Source organism: Mustela lutreola, chromosome 1 (genome assembly GCF_030435805.1).
Source record: "Mustela lutreola isolate mMusLut2 chromosome 1, mMusLut2.pri, whole genome shotgun sequence".
Classification (NCBI taxonomy): domain Eukaryota; kingdom Metazoa; phylum Chordata; class Mammalia; order Carnivora; family Mustelidae; genus Mustela; species Mustela lutreola.
Window position 1 is genome coordinate 66,602,935 of NC_081290.1, and position 27,911 is coordinate 66,630,845.

The 27,911-nt window shown below is 54.6% G+C and overlaps 1 protein-coding gene across 7 annotated transcripts in view; it reads right to left on the reverse strand.

The window, feature by feature from the left end:
• RGS12 (regulator of G protein signaling 12) overlaps positions 1-27,911 on the reverse strand; it is a 105,286-nt gene that overhangs the window by 43,180 nt on the left and 34,195 nt on the right. For 6 of the 7 annotated variants that reach the window (XR_009351746.1, XM_059166356.1, XM_059166349.1 and 3 more), the window contains exons 3-4: positions 26,578-26,694; positions 4,261-4,282 (exon numbers count right to left, since the gene is read on the reverse strand). Coding sequence is in view for 6 of the 7 variants with exons in the window: in XM_059166356.1 (XP_059022339.1) it covers positions 4,261-4,282; positions 26,578-26,694 (139 nt within the window). In the remaining variant the exon portion in view is untranslated. Of the gene's footprint in view, positions 1-4,260; positions 4,283-14,778; positions 14,992-26,577; positions 26,695-27,911 lie in introns of those variants that run through there. The other variant, XM_059166376.1, reaches the window with a different exon arrangement.

The following is a 27,911-nucleotide window of genomic DNA, read 5'->3' on the forward strand; positions in this document are numbered from 1 at the left end:
TTGCAAAGTCAAGGCTGGCTCGATGAAGCCCAGCAAGGCCCCCATGGCTCCGGCCACACAGGACAACTCAGCTGCCCCTTCCCTCCTAACCCACCAGCCCGGGGACGCACCGGCCATCTCTCCACTGCCCTACGGCTCCCCAGACTGTGCACGTCCTTGGAAAGAGCAGACATAAAAACAGGCGAGAGGAGGCTTAAAATCAAAGCCCATGTACATTCAGAGAACAAACAAGAATTAAAAATCCCATGCGTCTTTTATCTGGTATTATTGCCGACTTCAAAAATGTTCCCGTTTTGATGTTAAAACAATAATCAAAACTAGTAGAAAGGACTGCTCTTCGTTTATGGCACAGAGTTCGTAACGGACTTCAAAAATATGTGTCTCTGGGTGCCTGGGTGGCTCAGTGGGTTAAGCCTCTGCCTTAGGCTTAGGTCATGATCCCAGGGTCCTGGGATTGAGTCCTGAATCGGGTTCTCCACTCCGCGGGGAGCCTGCTTCCTCCTCTCTCTCTCTGCCTACTTGTGACCTCTGTCAGATAAATAAATAAAATCTTTAAAAAAATATGTGTGTCTGTTAGTGAGAGGTGATGGGTGGCAACTTCTGGAGGAAGACAGGAGACTGGCCACATGTGACCCCCCATGGGCCGGCCACCTGGAAGAAGGCTTGGGCTGCAGCCCCAGCACCATGACTCAACCAGACTGCTCTGCTTTTGTGCTCTACCAAATGCGGTTCTGCGGGGCTTGCCTGCTTGTGTTCTAGAGAGTTCCACCAACGACTAAAACCTTTGAAAGCCACTATCCCAGCCAAGGCTCTGCCTGCGCGTCCTGTGAACGCCTTCATTCAGTCATTCATCCAGCGGCCACCCTGGGTACTGCCTGCTGTGCAGGGCACCAAAGCCACCGCAGGGAGGCCACCTGCCAGCAGGTGGACAGGTAGACAACGCAGCCATACAGACAGATAATGAGGATGACAGCCGCATTGGCAGTGCTGGGCACAGATGGAGCCAGGCCAACACTCAGAGGAAGGCTGGTTGGCAAGCACAGATCCCTCATAGGAGCTGCCACAGGACAGGGATGGGGCCTGAGGGGCACATGAGACCAGGGCAGGGGGATGGTGCCCAGCAAGGCGCAGGCAAGCTCCAGCAGGCCCAGCTGGGTGTTGGTAGGGGAGTAGGCCACAGAGGGCTGGTAGTTTCGGGGAAGGGACTGCGGGAGGCAGGCGGTGTGGACAGGCCCCCCAGGGGACAGAGAGGCTCTGGGAGCAGTGTCGGGGGAGAGCCGAGAGCCAGACGGGTGAGGTAGCGTTCACGGACAGCTGGGCAGAGGTGTCATGTGGCCCCTGCGGGGACTGTGTCCATGGCCGTGCCCACCGCATGCGCCTGGGGTGGGGGGAACAAACGTTCCCCCTCGCACCTCACTTCTCAGCTTCAAAAGGCAGATCTAGGAATGGCAGAAAGCAGCCTAACCTTTTGGGGACGTAGGAGTTGGGTGGGAGGGGAATCCTGGCAAAGCTGCTTGGTACGGGGTAAAAAAAGGAGAGAACTCAAATACAGGAAGAAGCTTTTATTACAAGAAAGCCGCCCCACTCCAAGCCCAGACTGAGAGTCGGGCCGGCCCCTCTCACCGCCCCACCTCGGCACTTCTGGCTTTCAGCTGTGGGCGGCCACTCAGAGCAAGTTTTGAATAACTTCCCACAGGGTGACAGCTCCATTTTTAAGACTCTCTGTGATGCTAGAATGTTCTTCCTTTCCTTGAGGCAGAAGCTGCCCCTGGGCTTCGCCCCCCCCTCCCCTTCCCCAGTCCTGGCTTGCCCTCCACAGGGGCCAACCTCCAACCCTGCCTGCACAAGGGTCTCTGGCGGCGGGGAGCTGTCGATGAGGCCTCTCCTTGTGAGAAAGTGGAAATACTCCTCAAGTTGACAAGGATCACAAAACCAGCCTTGTCCACTTCCCTAAAACAAAGCCACACTAGACGGTGAGAGGCTGTGAGATAAAGGGACACTACGTGAAACAGAAGACAGTGGTTACTGACGGTGTCTCTGAGTGGGTGGGTGATGGCCACCTCACCAAGGCCACGCAGGATGCCCATATGGAGACCTCCCCCACCTGTGAATTGGCTCCTGGGGCCCTGCCTTCCTCCCGGAGCAGGTGTGCTGCTTGGAGCTCCCAGGCCCCTCGGCAAACCTGACTCTCCCGGCCAGCACAGCACCCCAAACATCCCCATGGGGAAACCTACTGCAAGCCTCTGCCTGGGTCCACTTGGCAGGCCCCTGTCTGCTGCTGGGGAAGTGTCCCCAGGAAGCAGGGTCAGGGACTGGAAGGGGGGCTGGGGCTAGACCTGGGGCGAGATGGGGCGGGAAGACGGGAGCCATGAGACTCGGTGGCCGCGTTCCCCCCGCAGGTTCTGTGCTGACCTCAGGGTCAGAATCCCCGAATTCCAGCCACTAACTTGGTTTCTCTGTGACTCTGATCAGCGTAGCCTCTCTGGCTCAGTGCGCTCACCTGCAAAGATGGCAGAATATAATCTATTCCTCCTAGACCTAGCGTGCAAATTCAATGAGAAACTTGTTCTTCTTACAAATCAGAAGAGAAATCAAAGGTGGAAAAATTTAAAAAGCATTTAAAAAATAAAATAAAACACACACAAGCTGCCTGAAGCAGCTCCTGATGTCCAGGGCGTACTCATGGAATAGTGAGCCCTTCCCTTCCTGCCCTGCACAGAGAAGGGCCTGGAAGGTGCCCTGAGGCACCCAGGTCTGCAAGGGTGGAAGGCCTTGCAGGGGAGGGGCCCTGCCTGCCACCAGCAGGGTGCCTTTTCCTCAGGAAGGACACACAGGACCATGAGTCTGGGGCTCCCCACACTCAGGGGGCTTGGCTTTGTACACACCCCGAGAGGACGAGATTCCCAACCTCTGGGACTCCTGCACCCACTCCTGACAGAACAAAACTGTCATGGGGATTAGGCTTAATATTTATGTTGAAATTGAACTTCTCACATTTATAAATCCCCTGCAGAAATGCATGTCTTCTACCAGGAAAGAAAGGGTAAGCATAAACAGAATGTTATAGAAACCACTTGCTTTTTTTCCTGGATTTGGTTACTGGTTCTATTTCTTTTCATTAAGGAAATCGTTCCCACTCCCAGCTGAAGGCTGATTAAATGGCATAATTATCACTGTATGTGAAATACGGAACGTAATTCCTTTTATTAGAATAAATCAATCCCCAAATACAACCTTCCCAATCCATGGCCCCAACCTCAGGGATCAGCATGTCTGTAATTCAAGAGGTGCTCTGCAGGCACCCCACGAGCGCTAGGGAGCAGGGCTGCAGGCTTGAGCTGAGCCACCCGCTGTGCCAGCAGCCCCATCCAGGGCCCGCCACCAAAGCCAGTGGTTGTGCCAAAAGACAAGTGTCGAGAACACCACATTGAGTTTCTTTTTCCCTTTGGGTCCCCAGGCACCCTTGAACCCCAGACCTGTCCCGCTCTGGCCGCCACCACTGCCGGCCCTCAGACCTGCTGTCGGCAGACATGAGAACACAGGGCTCATATCTTTTGATACACTAGAACATTCGATTCTCAAAAGACAGAAGAATATATTAATTAAAACATGTGGAAAACAAAAGGGAAATTGAGAGTATAAGGACTTTCCTGAGTATCATAAGAACCTGGGAACCAGCACTGAGCTAAAAGAACGAGGTTCCGTCAGAGCAATTTCCAGGCCAAGAGGACATCTGTGGCCTCTCCATGCTGGGTCGCTCCCAGAAAAGGAGTCCCCACATGCGACACTACTTAGAGGCAGGAAGGAGGCTTCCTTTCATTCTTACCTCTTACCTCCTCCTCTTACCCTGGGGCCTCAAATCACTCGCTGGGCCCTTCCATAGCACCTGAGTCTCACCCAAGTTTCCAGAATTGCTCAAATTCGGCCAGAGCTTTGCAATCTTCTCCTGCTGGTTAGCAAGCCAGCATGTTTGGACTCGTCAGGACAGGTGTGGGATGGGACATGCTGCCGCCGAGGCCGGCTCGGGGCTGGGCTCCTAACATGTCTCTGCAGTGAACGGCTTCCAGAACTCGCATCCCTGCCCGCTGGGAGCCACGGCAGAAGCTCCCCCCACCTCAGCCCCGACAGCAACCCTCCCCCAGGGGACGGGGAGAGGCAAGGCAAACATCTCTTCTGGGTCAACCAATGGCAAACACACTTCCACAATTTGAACACTTCATTAAAAATAATAAAAAATAGACATCAGAAATTGGGACTTACCACCATCAGATACAGTTGCAGACTGAAAGAAAAGAGAGAGAGACATGAGTTAATGAAGCCTCATGACAAGTCGGGAAGCAGTAGGTCCGTCATGCGAGTGCAGTGGGCCCCAACTCCAGGGAAGGGCTCCGGAGGACACGCGGGCACCTCTGTACGCCGAGTGCCGTGCTCCCACTTCCTGAGCGAACCCCGCCCAAGCCGGGCGGGCCAGGGACCCAGGGCTCTGCGCGAGTCATCACCACTTTCATGGGAAGAGAACAAATCCCAGCATGTTTGACACCATTAGAACACCTCAGGGAAGGCAGGCTCAGGAGCCCACTGCAGTGCAGGCAGCATGTGGGGTACATGGGGTACTGAGGACACAGGCCCCCCGCACACTGTACTCAGGCCCACCCTGCGCCAGGCTGCTCAATTGCCTCCACCTGTGTGGGGATCCAGGCCCCATCGCAGGGTGCTGGGGACAGGTGCAGGGGAGAGTCCCTCGGGGGTCAGCCCGAAGCCCGCCTGCCAGTAGGGAGCCTGGACAGGGTGGGAGTGAAGCAGGGAAGGGCGGTTGCCTCAAAGGCACCAGGGCAAGAAGGAACAAGTTGTGCAAGAGGAGAACAGGCCAGCAAGCGGTGGGAGGCCACGAGGGAGGACCGGGGAGGACAGACAGAGGGACTAATAAAAGGCCCATCTGAGGAAGATGACTGCAAGACGCCGCACAGGCCGCGGGGCCAGTGGTGAGGAGGGGAGGGGCGGCTAAGGAAGGAGAGGACCTGGGTGCACAGACACAGGAGGCTGGAAAGAGCCAACGAGAGAAGGACACAGGAGCCTGCAGGGATAGCTTGCCACCTCGCTGGGCGTCCTGGCACCACAGCTCCCCAGGATGATGTGAGGACCGATCCCCAAGGGCACATGTGCTGAGATACGGGCTCTGGGGCCTCCCCAAGTTGCCCTCCGGCCATCACCATGCACACAACCAATCCTAGCAGCTACACATTTCCCGGTGGTGACCAAAGCCCCCCAGGGCTCAGTTGTGGCCACAGAATCCCTGGCACTCTGGCCTGGAGAAAGACCCATGTCCTTTCTGTGGAGGCAGATGACACCAGAGTGCACGACATGAGGACGGTCTGCCCAAAGGCCCGGCTGACAGACCATTCCTAACACCAGGCCCCCCTAAACCTCGCCTCCCAGTCTACTTGGAAGATGGGGGACCCTCTCGCATTTGGAGCCCCTCACCTTGTGGGACTTAAACCTGCAAGGCTAGAGGCCTGACTAAGGGATGACCTTCTGCCCCAGGGAAAGGGCCTGTGCTCCAACAGGCCTGTGCTCTGACAGTTTTGGGATCAGGGCTCCTCGTGATTTCAAACCATCCTGAGTCCAGGGGGCAGAACTGCTCTAAAACTGACCCCTGGCACTTTATCAAGCTGTTCCCAACAGCAAACACACACACTGGTGCGTGTCCAGTCTTCACACTTCCATCTTGCCAGACAGGCAGCCAAGTGTGGACCGCAGCCAGCCAGCACCAGGCCATCAGCCCTCAGCCACTGGGGGTCTAAACTTCCCTCTGGAAGCACAGGGTAGTCTCCTTCCCAGGCTGACGAGTGCTGTGTGGGAAGCTGTCCCTCCCATCCTCACAGTAAATCACCCACAGTCACGTTATAAACTCAGTAGCATTAAAGGCACAGTATTCCCTCGAGATTATGCGAAGAAAATCCACAAGGCCACACACAGAATCAGAAATACTGTCAATAATAACATCTGAGAAATTAATCATGAAATGCAAACTTCACCAATCAGAAGGCCATGGTCAACATCGTGTCGCAATGATGGTGAAAACAACATTCTCAGATGTCAGCAGACGGAACAAATGCACTAAAAATCTCTCTACGCCCACCCCCAAAATGAACCAAAACCACGATCCAGGACAGAGGCGTGTCCCTGAAGCCGAAAGAGATGGGAAAAGGTGGGGGTGAAAGGGAGGTGCCGTGGAGGGGCAGCGGGGAAGCCACGCGGATGGGGCAGGAAGGGGCTGGGCCGGGGGTCAGGTGCAGAGCGTGAGCCACATGCCCCGGGGCTCTTGGACAAAGATGCCCAGCTCCCTAATCCTTCTGGGAGGAAAGCAGCCCATTGGAGGCCTAGCTGGAGTTCCAAAAGTGAGCCCGCCCAAACGTGAGCTCACAATTCAAACTGACCCCCCCCCCCCACCCCGCCGCCCCGGGACCCAAGAGAAAAGCCCACCAGGAGAAAAGAGCCAGCAGAAAGGACAAGAGACCCTTGCACACTGGAAAGTTCTGATGGAGAATGCCCCTGAGCTCTGAACTCATCAGTGGAAGCTGGAACCTACACAAGAGGAGATGAGGGGGCCTCCGGGAAACACAGTCCTCCACGAGGTGTCTGATAGTGAAGGATGCTGAGATCAGACGCTGGGGAAAGGGGTGAGCCCGGGGGAGGCTGTGGAGGAGAGTCTGGGATCTGGAAGACAGCCCTGAGAATGGTCACTCTTGTGGCCAGTCAGAGACCAGAAGGGCCGGCAGCGAACAGGGGAGGAGTGGCACAAGGCCCAGACACAGGCCAGCGGACTCTTTCAGAAAGGACAGCTGGGGCTGTCCTTTGCAGGGGCAAGAGCTCACTGCCAACAGACCATTCCCAGGACGCCCCAAGCACGTCCTCCGGAAGAGGAGCTCCAGCATTCCGGGTGCCTCCGCTGTTCACCATGTTCCAAGAGGCACTCAAGATCTCTAAGCCATAGCCTCAAATGTGCCTTCCCTTCCCTTGCCCCAGTTTGGGAAGCTGAGCCCAAAGAGCACCTCCCAAACTTAAAATGCTAAGGAATGTTCGGGGCTCCTGGGGGGGGCGTGGTCGGTTCAATTCCAACTTTGAGTTTCAGCTCAGGTCGTGATCTCCGGGTTGTGAGATCAAGCCTTGCATTGGGCTCCGTGCTCAGCCGGGAGTCTGCTGGAGATCCTCTCTCCCCCTCTGCCTCTGCCCTCCCCCCAAATCAATCAATCAATCTTTAAAGTGCCAAGGAAAGTTCTAGGCATCTGGAAAGCTGAGGGTTAATGGGCTCTTTGTGCTAAGGCTCTTCCCAGAGGGGCCAGTCAGGGCTCAGAGGTCACAGATGTCCCCCTATAACCCCACATCTTCTCAAGCTCACATGAGGACTGCTCCTAGCACACCGACCACAGTGTGAGAGGGGTCATGAGGAGGCTAGACTTCTGGCCTCACTCATGGCTACCACCTTCTGCTCTGGACCTGCTGCCCTAGTGATGCTCATAGGCCAGCTGGAGTTCTAGGGAGACATGCTTCAGTATAACCCAGACACAGGGAGCCTGGGGAGCTCAGTCGGTTGAGTCACCTCTTGGCTTGGGTCATGATCTCGGGGTCCTGGGATTGAGGCCTGCATCAGGCTCCCTGCTCCCTGCCCCTCTCCCAAATAAATACATGAAATCTTTGGGGGGGGGGGAAATATATATATATATATATAAAATCCAGACAAAAAACCACTGTCCTCTACAAGTTCACATATTTTTGGAGAAACAGATGATGCTTTTCCTAACTAGCTTACTTAATCTGCAAGTAACTAATGTATAATTACTAGGAACCAGAACCTGATTCCTCTGTTTACTGTCCCATATTTACTGTCCTTTACAGGCGCACAGAGGCGGATGTCAGCTGATATCTGCTCAGCACCCCAGCTCCCTGGCCCCTGAGATGGACATGGGAGCAGGCTGAGCAGCACCGATCAGGGGCTGTTGCTCCAAGAGGAGGCCTAAAGAGATGATGTGGTCCCCCCCAACCAGCAGGGGCTGGCAGAGCAGGGCCGGGAGGCTTCCTGCGGGGAGCATGGGGTTGGGGGGTGCATAGCGGGCTGTACTGCAGCCAGTGTTTGGTGCTCAGTGAGGAGTGGGGAGGAGGCGCAGACAGACAACCTGACAACAATGGGGAGATGGAAACGAGGGGGAACCCCCAAATCATTTCTGTTTGCCTCAGGATCGATGACATGCCTGGTTCTGACCCCAGTTACCCTTTTAAAGCCTGGTCTGTAATTTTTTTTTAGCACAGCCCAGCTGATGGGAGGGCGTGGTCCAAAATGGCAAAGCTTCGGAACCCTCCCCCCAACCCCGATACTTGCCACAGAGCATCCCCCGGGGGCAGGCCCACTGCTCAGCATGACTTAAAGTCGGGCATTCCCAAGGTCTCAGCACAGGGAGACCACAGGACTACTACACACATCGTTACAAATTACAACTTAATGCCCCTGATGTTTATGTTGATGTCCAGGACAATCTGGATCACAACTCGTTTTCATCAGTCTATACTCGTGGGCTCTTTCTGTAGTCCGTATGTGCAAGTTACACTTACAAAAGCCGCAGAACTGCAAAAACAAGCCGCCAGTGACAAAGGTCCCAGTAAGTGATCATCTCCCTCTGCTTACCATAACGAAACAGCTCGAGAGTGTTCTAGAACATATGCTTGCAGGACTGGAATTTACACTGACATAACATATTTGTTTGAAAGAAACTTACAAAGTATGGTAGATACGCAATTTAAGTTCAAACCATCTCCATTCCTCAGGTCAGCCTCTTAAACTGGACAGTTCAGTGGTAATCAGACTTGTTCCCAGCAGGAACCCTGGACACATTCTGTGGATATTTTACTTTGAATTAACAGTGTGAAAGTTTCCAATCATTAATATGAAGGAAAGTATATGAGAAGCTAGCATTTCTCAATGCTGGACCTGTCTGTAATACTAGACAAGGGCATGGATTAAGCTAGATCCTCACCAAATTACTTGGCATATAGTCGTATATAATACCAATTTTCAATTTTGAGACACTGACAGAATTTCCTACCTTGGACATACAAAGTATTAATCAGCCCCATCTGAGTCCTAAATAAAAGACTAAAGGCTGGACGTTGCCCAAATGTATCAAACGTTCTGAATACAAAAAGAATAGAAATAACACAAATGATGAAAAAGCCTTAATACATGTTTACGTGACTTTTTAAAAACTTCATCATTGGGGCACTGGGGAGCTCAGTCGGTTAAGCATCTGTCTTTGTCTCCAGTCATGATCCCAGGGTCCTGGGATAGAGCCCTGGGTTGAGCTCCCTGCCCTGCGGGGAGCCTGCTTCTCCCTCTGCCTGCAGCTCCCCTTGCTTGTGTGCTCTCTCGTTCTGTCTCCCTCTCTCTCAAATAAATAAAATCGTAAAAAAACAAACAAACAAAAAAAAAACCACACTTGATTGTTTAAGTTTTAGATGATTCCTCACTGGACTGAATGCGGAAGAGTGGGCCCGTGTAGGGCCTGTTGCGGGGGCTGTAACCTGACTTGGGCTCCGCGGGCCCAGGGGACTTCACGCCCAACCATGACCCCCAAAGGAGTTACAAAATCAATTCAAAGGCCATGAGCCACATTTGTCAACCATGAAGTAAGATGAATAGAAAAACGTGCAAGGAAAATACCAAGTACTTTCCGGGATCCGTGCTGTGTGTGTCACGTGTGCAAGGTCCTGACATAACCCCTGTCTCCTCCTGCCGAGTGTAGTTCCAGGACTCTGAGGACCCAGCCCTTCCCGTGCCCTCACCCCCATTCCCCACTCCCCCCTGCGGTCTCACCTGGCTGGTCCACCCACCTGGCTATGGCATCAACTGTGCCTTCTCAGGGAAGCCTTACTTGCCAGGCCCCTGAGGTGGGCCCACCACAGCCTTGATGTCTGCCCTTGCTGGTCAGCTCCCAGGTCCCTCAGTGGCAGGGCACAGGAGTGACCCCCCATAGACCTCCCAGAAGCCGTCCCCACACTGGGCTGCCAGTGATCTATCCCAGCCCCGGCTCTCTCCATGTTCACGCACGTGAGTCACAAGCACAGGCACACTCCACACAACCACTTTCCAGCAGGCCCAGCTAAAGAGACACCTGGAGGGAAGGCTCCCGTGGAGGCAGGGAAGGGGCATATATTTCTAAGGTCCAAACTAGGATGTGCACAATAAAGGATTTCCGTGATCCGGGAAATAGGGAGGACATGGGGCAAATGACACAGGATGAAGGCACTCTGGGTGTGTCCAGTGCCGCGTGATGTGGGCCAGGGGGGACCCATCAGAGCACAGCACACCACACTGGGTGCAGCCTGAGGGGGAGAGGGGACGGGGCAATAGAGGGCCTTGGGTCAGATGTGGGCAGAGCCCAAGCTCAGAATCGAACCCGGGCTTCTCTCCCTAAAGCATGCGTGCGTGTCTGCACCTGCCTCCCAAAGACCTCTTCATCCTTCAGTAAAATCAGAAAAGACCCAAGCAGCCCAAACCTACGATGGATGACAGCATTTCCCCAAGAACGTAAGAGTGAGTGTTCCTGGCACACCCTTAGGGAAGCCTGAGATGACACACTTTGCAAACATCCTGGTGAGTGGCACACGGGCTCCACACTAATGCGAGGAACTCGGTGTGTACATCCGACTTCACCCCCAAATCCTCTGACCTTGACATAAAGACTGCCAATCCCATTTCCTCACCAGCTGGCCCAACTCAAGAAGGACACGAGGTGGGAAGAGGCAGAAGGTCTGGAATGACACCCACAACTTCACATCCCAGTAAGACAGCAGTGAGCGCTGGGACGTCCCTTCCTGGGATGCTCCACTGAGTCTCGCTCTGAGACAGACCCTGTCGCAGAGGAGCTCCTGCAGGAATGGGACATGCAGAGACATGCAGGGGGCCGGAATCCAAGCTCCACTCTTGTGTGAAGTGCAAGCCCAACCCCAGGGATATGCTTTCTCATAAAGGCCAAGACGTGTCAGTGGTTTGCTTCCCCTCGTCAATGCCTCTGCACACGTGTGTGCAGGGAAAGGGGGGGGGGCGCACTGCAACAAAGCCGTCTCCACAGCCCCCAGACCGGGCAGCCCCGCGCACAGGTGCTTCTGCTGGGTGTCGGAGATGAATCCAAAAATGTCAGATCTCTGCTGCCTGGGCAAGTCAGGCGCCATGGGAGAGAGCACAGCACAGAGAAGGGCACGCAAAGGCATCCCCATGGGGTGTCGCGGGAGACTGGCTAATGCAGGGCGGAGTGAGCAGTGCCCAGGGCTGCAGGCAAGAGAGCAAGGTGGGGGCGAGGAAAAAAGAAGAACACAGGGACAGATTTGGAGGGCTGAGTCCATGGGCCTGTGGACACGGAGGGCTCAAGGGAAGGCCTGACTGAGGGGCAGGGGAGATGGAGGGAGAAGCCCAAGTCCGACTTGGCCACTGTTTCCCACCCGCCTCCGGCACATCCAGAGGGAGCTGGGAATGGATATGGTCTGGAGTCAGGAGTCCCCAGGATAGAAGCAGGCTGAGAAGGGCAGTCTCAAAGTGATAGCACCTGGAGGAGAGAAGCCAGGGAGGGGGCCTGAGGGAACGGGGGGCCCCCAGGAAAGCTGCTCCAATGCCAGGGCACCCAGACATCCTGTGGTTTTAGGAAATCTGGCCTTTCTTTCCTGGGGGGATGACAAACACTGACAGCCAAGTCATTCGGGGGTGGAGGGCAAGTGAAAGAAAGGATGAAAAGATGAAAGGGTGAAAGCACAGTGTGCCAGACGCCCCTTGGGGAGTCAGGGAGAAAGAAGCCCCCATGCCGGTCGCACCACAGGACTGGGGGAGCAGAAGACAGGACCGGCTTGAGCAAATACCATGGAGGGAGAGCGGCCAGCACCAGGGCGCCTGCTTCTCACTGAAGGAAAGGGGCAGATGTGCAGACAGAAACTGAAATCTTCCACAAACAGACTGGGGGGTCTTCTTATACAGACAGCCAGGAGCAGAGCCTCCAACAGGGAGAGCAGAATGTGTCTGCAAGCAGTGCATTCTGTGGGATGAGCGTGGCCGCCCCCAGCAGACCCGAGGCCCCTCCCCCAGTGGGTTTAGGGCCAAAAGCGATCTGGGGCCAAGTACGCAGACTGACGGACCGCCAGCCGCGCAGGGCCAGCCCACTGGACACAGGCCCACGACCCTCCACCCCAGCTCTGCTCGGCGCTGGAGCAGTACCGGGAGTGGGACAGGCCGATAGGGGAGATGAGCAGTGCAGAGAAGTCCATTCATCTGAGCTAAAAAAAAAAAAAGAGAGAAACTCAGCCGAATGCAAAAGAATTCTGTGCAACCCACCCTGCTCCTCCCAGAGGTTCGGAACCGCCGGGCAGGAGGCGCGTTGGCCTACAGAAGGGCACGCCTGACATACTTGCTCCCAACCCATGGCCAGCTGGGCTGCTTGGCAGCCCACACGGCCTGACCCTGGGGACACCTAACCTGGCTCTCAGCTTCCCCATCCCCCAGCCCCCAAGGGCCTGTGACTGGAGCTGGACCGTGTGGCCGGCTCTGCCTTCTTCCCCACCCAGCCTGCGCCTCCCCGGAGGACAAGCTCGGCTGGGCCTCTGCCAGCAGGGTCTGCCGTTTACGGGGTGCTGGCCTGGTGGGCACCCAAGCAGGACGGTGGGAGGCAGGGTGGGGGCCGTGCACCCCCAGTCCTGGCCCCCCACAAGTGCCACAGCAGCCGCGGGTCGAGAGGTACATACAGGACGCTTGCTGCCACTTTCTTCTTGTGACAATCACAGTCCTTTCAGGCTGTGGGTTTGGTGTCCCTCCCCACCCCCACAGCACCTCAGCCCCTCTGGGCTGACACCGTCCCATGTGGCTGGAGGGCCACGACTGCTTTGTTTGGACAAAGGGGTGCATATGCGTGTTTCCAGTCTACTTCCGCTCAACTTCACATCTTAAAAGATGGAGAAACTGGTCTGTTCATCAGGCCAGTGAGAGCCTCTCGCTGTTTCTGGCGCGGCAGCCACGGCTCTCCTTTGTGCTCCCCAGGACGACTGTGGGAAAGGAAAGCATCCCTACCAAGACGGAAAGGCTCTCCAGCTTCAGATAAAAGACACTTGCAAGACACGCAGCCTTTCTTGCTGAACAGTGTCCGCTGAGCACACACACACACCACAGACGGCCACCTAGCCAACTGGGGCCCCCCCACTTCCCCACCACCAAGCCAAGACTCCGAGGGAGAAGCACTTGGCTCCCGATGGCAGAGCTGGCGAGGTGTGGACCCAGCCTTCCCACATGGGCCCCCAATCTTACTCCCCCTTGCACCATGTGTCCGCGGGGTTAGCCCCCCATGAGGACCGTCTTTCTGCCCACTTTCCCACGCCCCACCCCACCCCCCACAGCACCTACCACTCACCCCATGACCTTCTGGTACCACCTGGACCCCAGAGGGGAGTGAGCTGCTCATGGACAGCCACTTACTAATAAAACGCTGCCACCAGATCTGCACACCCCCATGCCAACAACCTATTTGCGAATTCGAGCATTTGCAAAAAATTCAAAAGGGATCCAAATCATTTATACAGTCAAGTGCAAACAGATTTTTAGTGACCTTTTTTTGTTGACTCAGAATAAAAACCCACATCTTCTAAAACTTGCCTTTATATACCACTGAACTAAAAATGCAACCCACACTTATGTACAAATAACTAGCTGGCTAATTGGTCCACGAAGGACACGATATATCCAAAATTCACTCTTCCGTCCAGGACGAGGAGTGGGGCAAACGGGAACGTGAGGCAGCCAGAGGTGGGTACACCCAAGCCCGTAAACATCAAAGGCGCCTCTCCACCCTCTAGAGTAAGCGTTAGTAGTCCCTGGGTTTTGCAAACTACATCCTGAATATTTTTAAAATACATTAAAATCTGCACACCCTGTGTCAGGATCATTCGTGACCTCTCCATCTAATCTATTCCTATTTTCCATGTAAAGGGAAGGGGGCAGTTCCTTCCCCCTGCACCTCACACCCAAACCTGTTCCTTCTAACTGGAAACCAGAGGTTCCAGTTCGACACCAGGAAAATACCAAGATGAAACCACTCTCAGAAAAGAACAGATTTAATATTGGTATCCTATCATTCGTGACACTCTCCCATAAATAATTTCTTTTTACCTTTATGGAAACATAACACAGCTGCAAGAGGAAAATAAACATTCTTTTTAAAATCTCAAACCTTTTTTAAAGACGTTTCATAGTAACTTCAACTTCATATAAAAGCTCGGAGAATGATCCCTATGCCGGGAATCCTCCGTGTGTGTGTACAGAGCAGCATCAACTTGTTACATTTTACAATATTAGATATAAAACAGTGATTTAAAGACTATGATAGATTTTTGTCATCCGTTGAAATTTAACACTTCAACACAATGAGCTCACTCATCTTTCAAATCTATTCACATTACGACGGTTAAGGACGAAAAAGGCACAGATGCTCTCTGGAGGGCTAACCCACGAGGCAAGCCGCTGCTGGGAGCCAGGGAGGCTGGGCTGGTGCCCCCCCAACCAGCTGCTGCCGACCCTCCCTCCCGGCCCAGTCTTGCTCCGGGGGGGCTCCGCGATGCAGACATCAGTAGGGTTTTCAAAGCCAACACCTAAAATCCCCCATTCACTGAACGGTTTAAAATCAATGCAGTCACAGAGCTGCCAAGCTTCCTTATAGAAAATCTGTTCAATGACAAGAGACAGCTGGAAGATCTTACCTGCTGCTCATTTAGCAAGTGCGCTTCCTTTGACAGCCCTTTCCCCAAATTCATCTTAAGACGGGAACACCTCCGCCCCACACCGGTCGAGCCAATCTACCCTACACCGGTCCCTGCGGCAGCGTGCCCGTGCACGTCAGGGAAGTTTAAAGACATTTCAGCTGAAGTTCCATTCCGCTCCCTCCGTAACCCATGGCAACAGGACACTGCAGGAAGCTGTGGTTTGCCCGGGATTCAGACTCTATCTCAATTGTCTCATGTACCAAAAAAAAAAAAAAAAAAGCCGTTTACATAAGTCACGCTGTGAGATCATTTTTCAAGTATTTCCTCTACCGAATCGGAAGACTAGAACTTCAGTTGATGGGGTAACACTCCGTCGGCACAGCAGCTGCACAGAATTGGTTTCTCTAGCGGCGTGGCGCAGTTCACAGCCTTAATCACAGCTGCTGATGAGTCTATTAAAAGCCTCCATATGCACGAGTCTCTGTGATGCCAACCTGCGCATTCGGCCAGGTTCCTACAACTCGTCTCACGCGTCTGTGTCCTACGATCTGCCTCGTCTGCCTTCCACAGGCTGCGAGTGAAGGAACCACGGCAGATCCCAGTGGACAGAGGACGAAGAAATGGGAAACTGAGTCTAGAACCTAGGTGTCATAGCAAAACGGCCTGTTGACTTGCTGGAGACCCAGGGGCAGACTGCTCTTCCCAAAGGGCTTCTTTGCACCACGTGGTACGTGTCAGGGTCCCATCTTCATGGGCTCCAGGGCTCAGCACCCCCTCCCCCACCATAGAGGATTAGGAGGCTGCAGACCTCAGGGAGCATCCTGCCCCAGGCTGCAAAAGGCAATGTCCACAGGCTCAAGGGGCTGGGAGAGTGGCCCTTGGGTTAGGAGTCGGGCCCTCAGCTGACCGCCCTGACCATGCCAACTTTTGCTTTTCTGTGGGAGAAACAAGAGCATTCCCAGAGTAAGCACTCAGCGAGGGGAGTCCGCGAAACAGAGCATGGGATCTGCCTGAGAGGTGAAAATCTTACAAAACACAGGCATGAGCTCACGCTGCCTCAGACTGCTTTTCTCGAGATCCACCTGCAACCAAAGTATGAACTGACATCAAGTCAAGAGCGAGGAAGGGGCAGAAGCCATCATGACCATCCACACCGCCACCCCTGAGTGCAGGAAACGCTGGGAGGGGACCAAGCAAGAAGAGGGCCAGGAGGGGGAGCACTGCCCAGGGCTGTGGGACAGGCTGGGGGATGGGGTAAGGCTGCACAGAGGGCTAGGACCCGCTGGGAGAGGTGGGGGAGAGCGGTGAGAGAGGATGGGAGCAGCAGCCTACAGCACGCCCACCCCCCCACCCAGAGGTGGGCAGGGATGCACCAGGCAGCCCCGCCTCCCTCCTGCCCTCTGCGCTCCAGGTAGGCCAGGGCACAATGAAACAAGCCTCAGCCCAGAGAGCGCCTTCCAGCCCTCCGGGGTGTCTGGGCTTCCGTGGATGACCCGCCAGGCCTGGATGGGCCTAGAGCCACCGCCCTTGCTAGGGCCTCAACTTTAAGTTCCATGCCCCCCCCCCCCCATTTTCCAGGATTCGTCTTTCTCCAACAGGACAGTTGGCAGTATGAAGGAAAGTGGGGGCCGCCACTTACAGACAGGTTCCCCGGAGCACACGAACAAGTCCCCTTTTTGGGGAATAAACCAAGTCTGGCAGAGGAAGCACACAAGCCCAGCTCCTACCCCCGGGGCGGTGGCGAGAGAGGGAAGCGGTGCGCAGGGTGCTACGTGGTACTGACCACAGACTGGCAAGGCTGAGACAGGATCTGGCCAGGCCCAGCAGGCAAACGAACGGGACACACGTCACCCTCCCTTCCCCAATCCTGACACTCCTCCCCTCCAACTTCACCCTCCAACACGCATGCACACACCTTCCGAGGACACACTCTGGCAGTTTTCTTGGGTGGTGACTCTGTGACACTAGTTATTTTCCCTCCCTATATGCGACAGGCCTGTACTAATTTGTAGGTTTGGGGAGGGGACAGTGGGCCTCCAGCCCTGAAGGCCTGCCAGACCCTGGAAGACACCAGGGACCAGGGACAGAACCAGACTGCATGGTAGGTACCCAAGGGACCTCTGGCTGGGACCCTGAGAAAACCCGGCCCCCAGGCGCTGGGCTGTCCACACTATCACCCAGGACCCAAGCTTGTTTTTATTTTAATTATTTCAGACAGAAATGCCCACATCCCAGCAGAGGAAGTACAAGTTCATCTCGTCTGTGTGGTCTGTCACGTGTGGCCCGAACAGCAGCCTGCCCCTACCCAGCTCCACATGCGGGGTCTCTCAGAATCCCTGTGTCCCCTGGGGGCTTTCTGTGTCTCCCCTCCGACTGTCCACCTGCCCTTCTCTGCTGACTGCAGGGCAAGGAGAGGGAAGAGATGGCGCAAGAATCTGGCGACAGACCCCCTCAGCTGGATGGCAACCTCAGCTCCCGGAGCCTGGCTCACCTGCAGAGGAGGGAGGGACTCCCAGGCCATCCACATGTCCCAGAGTCCCAGCACTTGCTGAGGGCAAGTGTCCAGGACACCAGACACACTCACTGTCCCACCCTCCCTATTCGGATGGGTATGCCGGCTCAGGGCCAGGTAAGGACTGAACTCAGACCTGGGCCCACAAAGACCAGCCCCTAATAAAACCAGGTGTGGGTCTGGGTGCAAGCAAAGTCTGGCAGGGGTGGCAGGGTGTCGTGGTAGGCACTGCAGGGCACAGAGCTGCACAGAGGGGGAGTGGGGAGAGTGCCGGCTTGGCTGGGGGTCCTTGCCTCCCCTCCCCCCAGACCCAGGCAGGTCAGGCTTGCCTGACCAGTGAGCTACCTAGCAGCTAAGCTAGGGGCCTTCAATGGGGAGCTACGGCCCAGAAAGCAAGACAACAGGAAACAGGTACCAAGCACCTAGGGCTGCAAAACAGGGCCAGAGAGAGCCCAGAGGCCCTTTCTTTGTTCCCTCCTCCCCACACCCGCCCAGGGCTCAGTCCTGAGCTGGGAAGCGTAAGCACCTGGGAGTGGCAGCAGAGGCCCTGTGGGGACAGGGTCAGAGCAGCTCTGGGAGCAAGTGAGGGGAGAGTCTTCTGGCCAGAGCACACAGATGAGAGGGGAGCAGACATTCCAGCGGGAACACAGGCACGCTGGGCAGACAGGACACTCTGCAGCCACCTAGAAAATCCTGCTGAGAGCCCCTCCTGTATTCTGGCAGGAGCCCTCCCAGTAGCCTCCCACCTCCCCAGGCACCTCTCATGGGTTCCTGCTCACTGCCCCATGCCAGTCTGGGGAGGAGGAGGAGTACCTTCCCCTTAATGCCCTGGACCCGTAAGGACTACCCAGGTCTTCTGGAAAACACACACTCTACTCAAGGTTCCAGCGTGGCAGAGGGAGATGAATCTGAGGATCAGCCCCTCAAGTGCAGGCATACCCCACCCCCAGGTCTGGACAGGTTGGAAGGAAATGCATGACCTCAGCGCCCTCTGCTGTCCAGCCCCCAAACTGCCAGTCCCTGCAGACCACACCTGGGCGGTCTCCCCTGCAAACTTCCTCTGGGCACAGCGCTCTAGATCCCCATGCATAGGGAGGACCCAGTGGGGGCGCAGAACCAGAGAGAGCCAGAAGGAGCAATGGGGAGCTCCCCATGGGATGCTGGTTAGAGCCAGAGACGTTCAAGGGGCAGCAGGACCTGTGGGCCGGGCACTCCCCAGAGGGCCCTCTGGAAAGGGAGCAGAACGGCCAGGTCCTCTCCCCCTCCCAGGGCCAAAGCCAGCTCAGCGATGTGGCTTTAACTGGAGGGCAGCAAGCTTGCTCTGAGGAGGGCCAGAGAGCAAACACTTCCAGGTCTGTGGGCCACAGTCATACCACCCAGCTGGGCCTCTATGACAACAGCACAGCCTATGAATGGAGAGACCGTGTGCCAATAAAGCTTTATTTGAAAGACAAGCCTCTGGCCTGTGGGCCACTGTGTGCAGACTCTGGCCCTTGCCACCACCTCTCTGCCCAGCCCCAGATCCCCTGGCTCTCTGGGCTCTCCCAGCAGCTTCTCTCCCACCCTACCTGTTCTCCAGTCTGGTGGGTGGTGGTGGCCCCTGGTCATTTAAAAACTTCACAGCTTCCGTTGAGCCTCCGGACGCCCCAGGAGCTCCTAAAGGCAGGGAACGCCTCTGGTGAGCTTGAGCAGTGGCTTCCAGCTGCCGCGGGCAAGGTTTGGGCCCTGTCCCTCCCTGTCCCTCCTGCTTTGCCCCTGCTCTGCCCGAGGACCTTCCACACACAGCTGTATGGACCCAGGCCTTGGACACATAGCCCCGAGTTTCTCCACATTCAACACAAACATCACCGTCTCCCTCGGCTCCTTGTTGTCCACTTACTCTAAAGCCTCCCTTATACTTAGCAACTCTGGTCACAAACCTATTCCGGTCCCCCCCACCACCTCCCAACCACAAATATACCACGGCCTGCCATGCCTCCTTCCAGGATGTCCCCAGCACCAGAGGCCTCCCACTGTGTCCCCAGGTCCAGGGACCTTTGTGCAACCTAGGGACACTCGACCCCCTCTCTGGGCCCTGGCCAAGCGCGGGCACCCCCCAGCTCAGTCCAAGAGCCTTCCTGCCACAACTGTACCACATCAGAGGCACCGAAGGTCCCAGGGCCACCTCCTCCCCATTCCCTTTTGCCCGGGGGGCTCACGGGCCATTTCCAACCCCCACCCGTGACAGCTGTCACTCCCCCTTTCCAAGAGTGTCTGCTGACCCCACACACATGCCAGTCACACACGCAGTCTCACACATGCTGCACCATGGAGGACTTCCTGGTGCGTTGGTCCAAACAACTAAGGCAAGAAGCCCCCACTGGTCTGCACTCGTGCACCCCCACCCCTGCTCCCCACTGCACCTGCTCCCCGCTCTGCGCAGGGACCACCGGGGACCAGTCCAGCTGCACACACAGTGAACTGCTTCTTTCTCCCCGTGGCCAGCAGCCTACCACGGCGACACTGGGGACACTGGGTGGAGGACCTCTAGAGACTTGGGCCTCCTGTGCTGGTCTCGGGGCATGGCTCCCTCATAAGCCTGTGTGTTCAGTTCAGCACCCCAGCCCCTGGGGCCCCTCTTCTGGGCTCTCGGCACCTTTGGACCCTCTCACAAACATCAAGACCATGGCTCATGCCCCAATCTCTGCCTGACTAAACACCTATGGGGCAGAGATGCCCCGCGGTCCACGCTGGGCCCACAGAGCTGGTCACATTCTTCCTGACCGGTCTCTCGGGTCACTCCCTCCCAGGTGACCATCTGCCAAAGTCATGACCAAAATGGGCACCTTTTGAAAACACACAAGATCTCACCTCTGACATGTCTACAGCAACTGTCTCCTCCCCTGACCCCCCTCCCCAAGGCCCTTCCCCAGTTCCCACCATCTGTCAGCAGCTCGTCTCCTGCTGAGGGCAGGCCCCTTCATCCCCCCCACTCCATACATCCTGTCCCCTCTGTCCCATCTTCTTCCTCCCTTGGGCTCATCTGCAGAACCCCAGCTGGTGACCACTGCCCACCCCAGCAGTCAGCAGGGCTGTAAGGCTCAGGCCAAGCATGTTTTCTGGAAGCTGGACTACAAACCCAGAAAGAAGCCCCTGATGAGAACATGTGGTTCAAAGATACATCACGAAGGGCCACCCATGTAGCCCCGCCCAGGCCATAAGGAACGGCCATGTGCCAGCCCCTCTCCGTGGTTCTACACCCAACACACAGTCATGGGCCGCAGATCAGTCTGGCCTCTCTACTCATGTACAGAAATGGAATCCTTGGTGTCTGCCTTCTTTCTGGGACATTCACCAGCACTCCCAGAGCAGCCATGGGGCATCCGAGACATGAAGACATCACAGCTTTCCCGTCCTTCCCATGGCCAGGGGGACAGGCAGGCTGCTTCTGCTCCGGCACCCCTTTCTTTCTTTTTCCCATGTGCATGTCTCCTTATTCCAGCACCACCAACTGAAAAGAGCACACTCGGTCCTGCTCTGCACATGTATGCCTGCGCTGGGTAGTCTATTTCTGGGCATGCTCTTCTAGTCCACTGTCTGTCTTTCCCTCCATATACCAACACTTACACAGTCCTGAACTGCTCTCACTTTGTAATGAGTTTTGGCAGCAAACAGCGGAAGTCCTCCTACCTACTCTTCTTCAAGAATATCCTGGCTACTCTTGGCCCTTTGCATTTCTATGCCAAGTTTAAAATCATCTTCTTAAGTTTGACAAAACACCTGTTGGGATTTTGATTAAAATTGCATTAAATCTACATGCTATTCTCTAAGTGTACCCACAGTTGACTATAGTATATGGACAGAATATCTAGCACTTTGCCAAGCATTCATTAATTTTAATAATGATTCCATTGATTCTTTTAGATTTTTGATGTCCTAATCATATGATGTGAGAATAAGAACATTTTCATCTTTCCTTTGTGGTTTTAAAATTTTTACTGTTTTTACTTTCTTCATATGCTAAGACTGGCGATAAACATTTGAACAGAACAGTAAGAGCGTATGTCTTCCTCTTGCTCGGGACCTCAGGGGAAAAACTTACATATGCTGCTTTTTGGGGTTTTTATATCATTGTCAGATTAAGGAAGTTCTATTTAAATCCTGTTTTGTTAAGTTTTGTTTTGTTTTCTTTGGTTTTATTTTTACCACGAATGGATACTGGCTTTTCCCAAATGCTTTTCCTGTGTCTGCTGCAATGATAGACAATTCTACTTTCCTCTGTTAATGTGGCCCATTATACTGATTTTCAGGTGTGGAAAAAAATCACATCCCTGGAATGAACGTAACCTGCTGGGCTGTGTTTCTGTCAAGGGCATGGCGTCCTTCCACCTCTGCTAACCACTGGACAGCCCCGCCCCACCCCGCCCCTCTCCTCTTGGGTCCTCATCAGCTTTGGGGGCCAAGGTTTTGGAGGCCTCATCCAACGAATTGGGAAGGAAGCCCACCTTCAGGGATTCCCTTGCTGGTTCAGTCCGTTCATTCTCTGTTTCATTAATTCCTTCTGCCTCCCTCCCTGCCCAGCCTCCAGTTCCTCTGGGTGGGTCTCACTGCTCTCTCTCTCTCTAGCCTCAAGACGACCTTCCACGTTCTGTCCCCTCTGGTGCCTGCACCATAGCACCATGAGCACCCACTCCAGGCACCGGGGCAGCTGTGCACCACAGTTCAGATGCACACATTTCAGCATCATCGCTTGACTCCGCAGTGATTCTCCTTTCAACTACGGAGCTCATGGTGGAACACATACTCACGGGTGTGCGAGCACCGCAGGAGTCCAGCCGGCCTGGCTATGGCAGTGGACAGACCCTATAAAGAGACCTCCACAGCTGCCGAGACTCGCTTTATGGTCCAGCACGTAGCCAACATTCCTACACGCTCCACGAGGGAGTGGGGAGAACGTGCCCATCAGGGACAGTCCCGCGTGGGGTACCGAAGGCCAAGCTAGGAGTCTTGCTATTGGGATCCCCTCTCTTCCAGACCTTTTCCTGCTCAATCCGCCAGTCACAGAGCAGGAAGTGTTAAAAATCTTCTGCTACATCCGTTAGTCCACTTCTCCTGCTTCTCTCTCTTTTAGCTTCAGATACGTTGAGACTAAGCTACTGAATGCATGAATCTGAATGAACCAGATTTAGACTGTAACCTTTTGGGCATCTTGCGGGGCTCAGATAGTTGAGTGTCTGCATTCGGCTTGGGTCATGATCTCTGGGTCCTGGGATCGAGCCCCATGTCAGGCTCCCATCTCACTGGGAAGTCTGCTTCTGCCTCTCCCCCTGCTTGCACGCATGCCTCACCCCCTCAAATGAATGAGTGAAGTCTTTAAAAAAATAAAAAAAAAACCAGAATGTAACTTCTTACTGCTCTTATTGTTGTGAGAGCTCCCTTTTTACCTTTAGGAAGGCTTCTTGCCTAAAAGCCAACTCTGACAACAGAGCTATGCCACCGTTCTTCCTTTTTTCTAGATTTTATTTATTTGAGGGAGGGAGGAGGGGCAGAGGCAGAGGCAGAGGGAAAAGTAGACCCCCGTTGAGGAGGGAACCCAATGCAGGACTCGATCTCAGGACCCCAGGATCCTGATGTGAGCCGAAGGCAGACACCTGACCAATTACGGCCCCAGATGCCCTGCCATGTTCTTCTGATTGGCATGGCACGGTGACTCCTTTCCCATTCTTCTGTTCACTTTCTGTACCCTCCAGTTTGACACGCATCTCTAGTAAGAGTATAATCAGATTTTTCATGCGGGCTGACCATTTTTTCTTTTTCCTTGACCATTTTTCTTTTTAATTAGAATACTGAATTCATTTAAAATCGCTATCCTGGGCACCTCGTTTTATTCAGTCACCATTCATTTGATTGACCCACACATTCACCATGTTATATGGCCCTCCTCGCTCCTCCTCACTGTCCCCCAGCTTAAGTAGCTCTCTGTCTGACTCTACCTCCAGGGAACCCGACCCCAGGTGCTGGTGTCCCAGGGGCCTCAGGGAGTGGACTAGAGACCAGACTCATGCCGAGGGGCCAGGCTGGTGGTGGTCGAGGGGATGTAGAGGCCTCTAGCAGGAGCAACATGGAGAGAATGTTCTAAGACGCCCAGGATGATTAAGCACCAAATGAAGGTTGATGTGAACGCCAGTGCCTCTGGGGAGGGGACCGGACAAGGGAGTGAAGGCCAAGAGTCTGGGGACAGTCCCAGAGGATGCCTAGGACACCTGCTGAAGAGGAACAAAGGGAAGGACAGACAGACAATGTGCTCCAGGAGTTGCCCTCGGAAAGAGGCTCACCAGTGACAAGCGTTCATGAAAGTTACATGTAGCGTCTACATTTTCAAATCCTCAGACAGGGAAAAAAATAGCAAAGATTTGATCTTATGTCTCTAAGGTACCAGTTTAACAAAAGTGAGAGGTCCCAGATGTGGCAAAAGACCACAGCATGCAGTCCGGCATGGCCAGGAAAATGCTATTGATCCCACACCTCAGTCTCCCCACCTGTACCACAGAGACCATGTCAAGTTCCTTGTGGAGCTGGTCTGAAGGTCAGAGAGAAAAGATACAAGTGGCCGGCCTGCCCTTGATCAAGAGCACAGGGACATCTGGGTGGCTCAGTTGGTTAAGCAGCTGCCTTTGGCTCAGGTCATGATCCCAGGGTCCTGGGATCGAGTCCCACATTGGGCTCCTTGCTCCGCAGGGAGCCTGCTTCTCCCTCTGACTCTGCCTTCCACTCTGCCTGTGCTCGCTCTCGCTCCGCACTCTCTCTCTGACAATAAATAAATAAAATCTTTAGAAAAAAAAAAAAAAGGAGCACAGACCACGGCACCCATGCAGGTGGCAAGGCGTGAGAAGCCCCAGCACTTCCTCGTGGGCGAGGAGATATGAGCAAAAAGCATGCGGCTGCGGAGGCCGGGACCACATCAGGGACATGGAGGTCAGACCACAGGCTGCCACCACGAGCCTGGCTGACGCGACCTCGTCACCTCACGGAAGCTCAGACCCCTTCCACGCCCCTTCCAGAAACATGCAGAGAAGACACCTGGCAAGCCGCCTAACCTGAGAAGGTAGGCTCCGTCGAGAACCCCCCCTGCTCGGGGGGTCCCAGCCAGCAGGTCCGGCCTCGCCCGAGCACAAGTGTGGCATGCGCCTCTGCTTCTTCCACGAGAGCGTGGGTGCTGAGCATTACTAACCAGAACTGCCCCCTACTCACCACGAGACCACCGGCGAGAGACCCCACAACCAGCCCAGCTCCAGCTTCCAGGCCCACGCTCCGACTCTGACACCCCACCCCCACCCACATCCAGCCCAGAAAACGAGATACTTTCAACAGCCCCTTCCAGCTCGAACAGTCAATGATTGCAGTTTTGCATGAAAACACAAATTACCCTGCTATTTTAAGCAAGAAACAACCAAAGTTGGTTTGTTTCAGTTTATTGTTATTCAGGCTGTAAGAAATTACCTTATGTAGTTAGTTTTTAAAACAGAACCAAACAGATATTTGCACAACTGTGTTTGCAGCAGGGTTCTCCACGGCAGACAAAAGGTGGAAGCAACCTAGGCGTCCGCTGTCAGATGGAAAGATGGACACAACGTGGCTTACCCATACAATGAACGAAATGGACGTTCTGACATGTGCTACACTGTAGATGAACTTGGACAACACTGTGCCCGGTGAGATAAGCCAGATCCTATCTGATTGCCCTTATACGAGGGACCTGGGGTCGTCAAAACCAGAGACAAAAAGTGTGGCAGTGGGCACTGGGGAATGGAGGCAGGGGATGAGGAATCTGTGCCCCATGGGGACAGTTTCCGTGTTGCAAGAGGAAGAGTGCTGGGGACGGAGGGTGGGGAATGGCCGCACAACAACATGGCTGTGTGTACCACCACGGAGCTGGGCACTAACAGCAGGAACTTTGTGCTGCAACAGTTTACTGTAATTAAATATATGTGTAACAAATGACACCGTAAACAAAGGTGGAAATAAGCCATAAAGATTTTTTAAAACATTTATTTGACAAAGGACCCATATTCAGATTAATATATAAAGAAATACTATAAAATCTTTTTTAAAAACAGAAAAAGAATATGAATACGCCGCTAATTTCGAACAGTGCCAGAGAGCCCACAGTGGGCCACTCAGCCTAGCTCGTCATCAGCAAAATGCAAAGTAAACCAAGGTGCCCTTCCACTGGAATGGAAAATTCAAGTCTGACGGCACCAGGTGCCAGAGAGGAGGGGTGACCAGAGCCTGCGTGGGAGTGGCCATGGCCAATGGCATCTAGCCACCTATTACCCAGCCCTCCATGGCCAGGCCCCCCCCCACAACCTCCACACGGGCTCAAGGGGCCCTCGCGAGAGCGTGTACCCAGGCTCAAACACAGAGGAGAGGGTTTCCTGCTTCCCACTGGCTGTCCACAGGCAGCAGATTGGGGGGACCCCAGCACACTGACAGCAGGATACTGTGTTTCAACCAGCACACCAGACCGAGGCCATGAGGGTTCGCCTGGAAAGTGCCAGGCAGCATGTGCAAGGGGGCAGGGTAAGACTCCGTGTCAAGTACTAGAACACACACTGATCCCCGGGAGGATCGGGTGCTGCCAAGGAAGGATTCGGGGGAGAAGGGAGGGTTATCAGGCAGGGCACAGGGTTGTCGGGATAGTGAAACCTGCATGTGACATTACACGCCTGTCCACAGCCGGCAAATGCACGGCCCAGAGAGTGGCTGCTCATACATACTGCGAGCCTAACAAGGACGCCTCCACACTGGCCTGTCTGTGTCCCATGGCCTACACCCACGCGAGCCAGGAGCGCGGGGGCTCTGTGCCTTCCGCTGCACCCTTCTGTGGACCTACAGCTGCTCTCAAAGTCAAGACCGCTCACTTTTGTAAGGACTCTGGATAAAAGCAAGCAACTCAATCTGTGAATCAACACCTGATCTTTGAAGAAGGAGCCATGAGAGGCCCTTCCCCAGGATCCCCATGAGGGGTGAGATCAGCTCGCATCTGTAAGGCCTTTACAGCCCCGCTGGCCACACGGAAGACAGCGTGAAGCCCCCCATGTGCTCTGCAGACACTTGAGGGGCCAGAAAAGGCCCAGACATGCGGTCAAAGCCTGCCTACCCACAGATCAGTTACCAGGGGAGAGGGAGGGAAGGGGAGAAGGATCGGGGTGGGATTCAGGAAGATTCAGATGTATCTGCACGACTGATGTTCACTTCAACATAAAAAGTCTGATGAAGGAAAGAGAAAAACTGAAATCACATACCTCAAGGTCATCAAGGGAGCGCGTGATACTAAATCTCTTGGATCTTCCAAACGATCTCCGGGCAGAGGTGCGTTGAGAAGTCTGAGTGAGTCCGATGGCCCGCCCAAATTTTGAGCCCTAAACACAAAGAAAAAACAAATCACATTATCTTCCTGGAAAGAGATGCTGAGCTCCGCCAGGTGCACTACCCTGGAGAGAAGAGGGCGCCAGGGAGCACAGGAGGGCAAGACTGGCACGTTGCCCGGGGTCAATGTCATGCTCTGCAAGTGTCACCACAATAAAAATCCAAAGTTGAAAACAAAAGTCACCCCAGGACATCTACATATTTGCCCCACCACTGAAGTGCTGCAGCCTGAGGACAACCCCAGCCTCACACCCCATTACCACCCCATAAGCACACGCAGGGGTCCCACCCCCCCACCCCCAGCCTCCAGAGGCTGCTGCCAAGAGCAAATGAAAAAAACATGAGGATATTTGGGGAAAAATAAACTGTGTGGGGAGAGAAACAACTATTAATGTAGAGATTATGCTTTTACATCATTTTATAGGCATTTTTGGAAACTAAGGACTCCTTAGACATTCAGCTGGTGTCTGAAGACCAAACCGATTCAGGTGCATGAAATCACAGGCCATTAAAACATCTTGTTCTTTCTCTGGGAAATGACCAGAATTAATTCCCTGTCATTATGCTGGACACTTCCCCAAATGCGATTTGGGTCCAACAAATAAGGCAGCACATTTTAAATATAAAAAGCATCACAGCTGAAAATCTCTGATTTCCTGGGTACTTGAAATCCCAAGTGACCCATTTCAGACAGAAAGGAAGTTTCCATGTTTTCTAAAGACTGTGAGGCTCTCCAACTGCTGTCAGCTTTCCTCCTGCCTAAGACCCTAGGGCACCCCAGGCTTGCGCCCCTGCCTGGGAGAGCTCGGCGGGCTGGGTCTCAACACCCCATGAGCCTCACACACACCCTTGATGCCACCATCCCTCTTTGTTGCCCGGGAGGCACCTGTGCCCAGGCCACGAGGTTGCCTGGGGGAAGAACGCACCCCCAGGACTGCCGTCCCCCGACCTTCCCGACATGGACTCCGGGTGCCCTCAGCAACGTGACAGCCTTCCCTTCACCCACCCTTCTTCCCCGCCACCCCTGCCCGGGACCTCAGGCTACAGGGACCTCCAAGGGAGGACAGTCCTCACCCACTGAGCACAGCCTCCTGCTTCCTCCCAGCCTCCCCCGGCTTCCTCGCACCCACTGCTGCCCCCCGCAACCCCGCCTTTGTACTCACACCCAGAACCTGACTTCTCACCTCTGCCCCACCAGCCACTCGGCCTG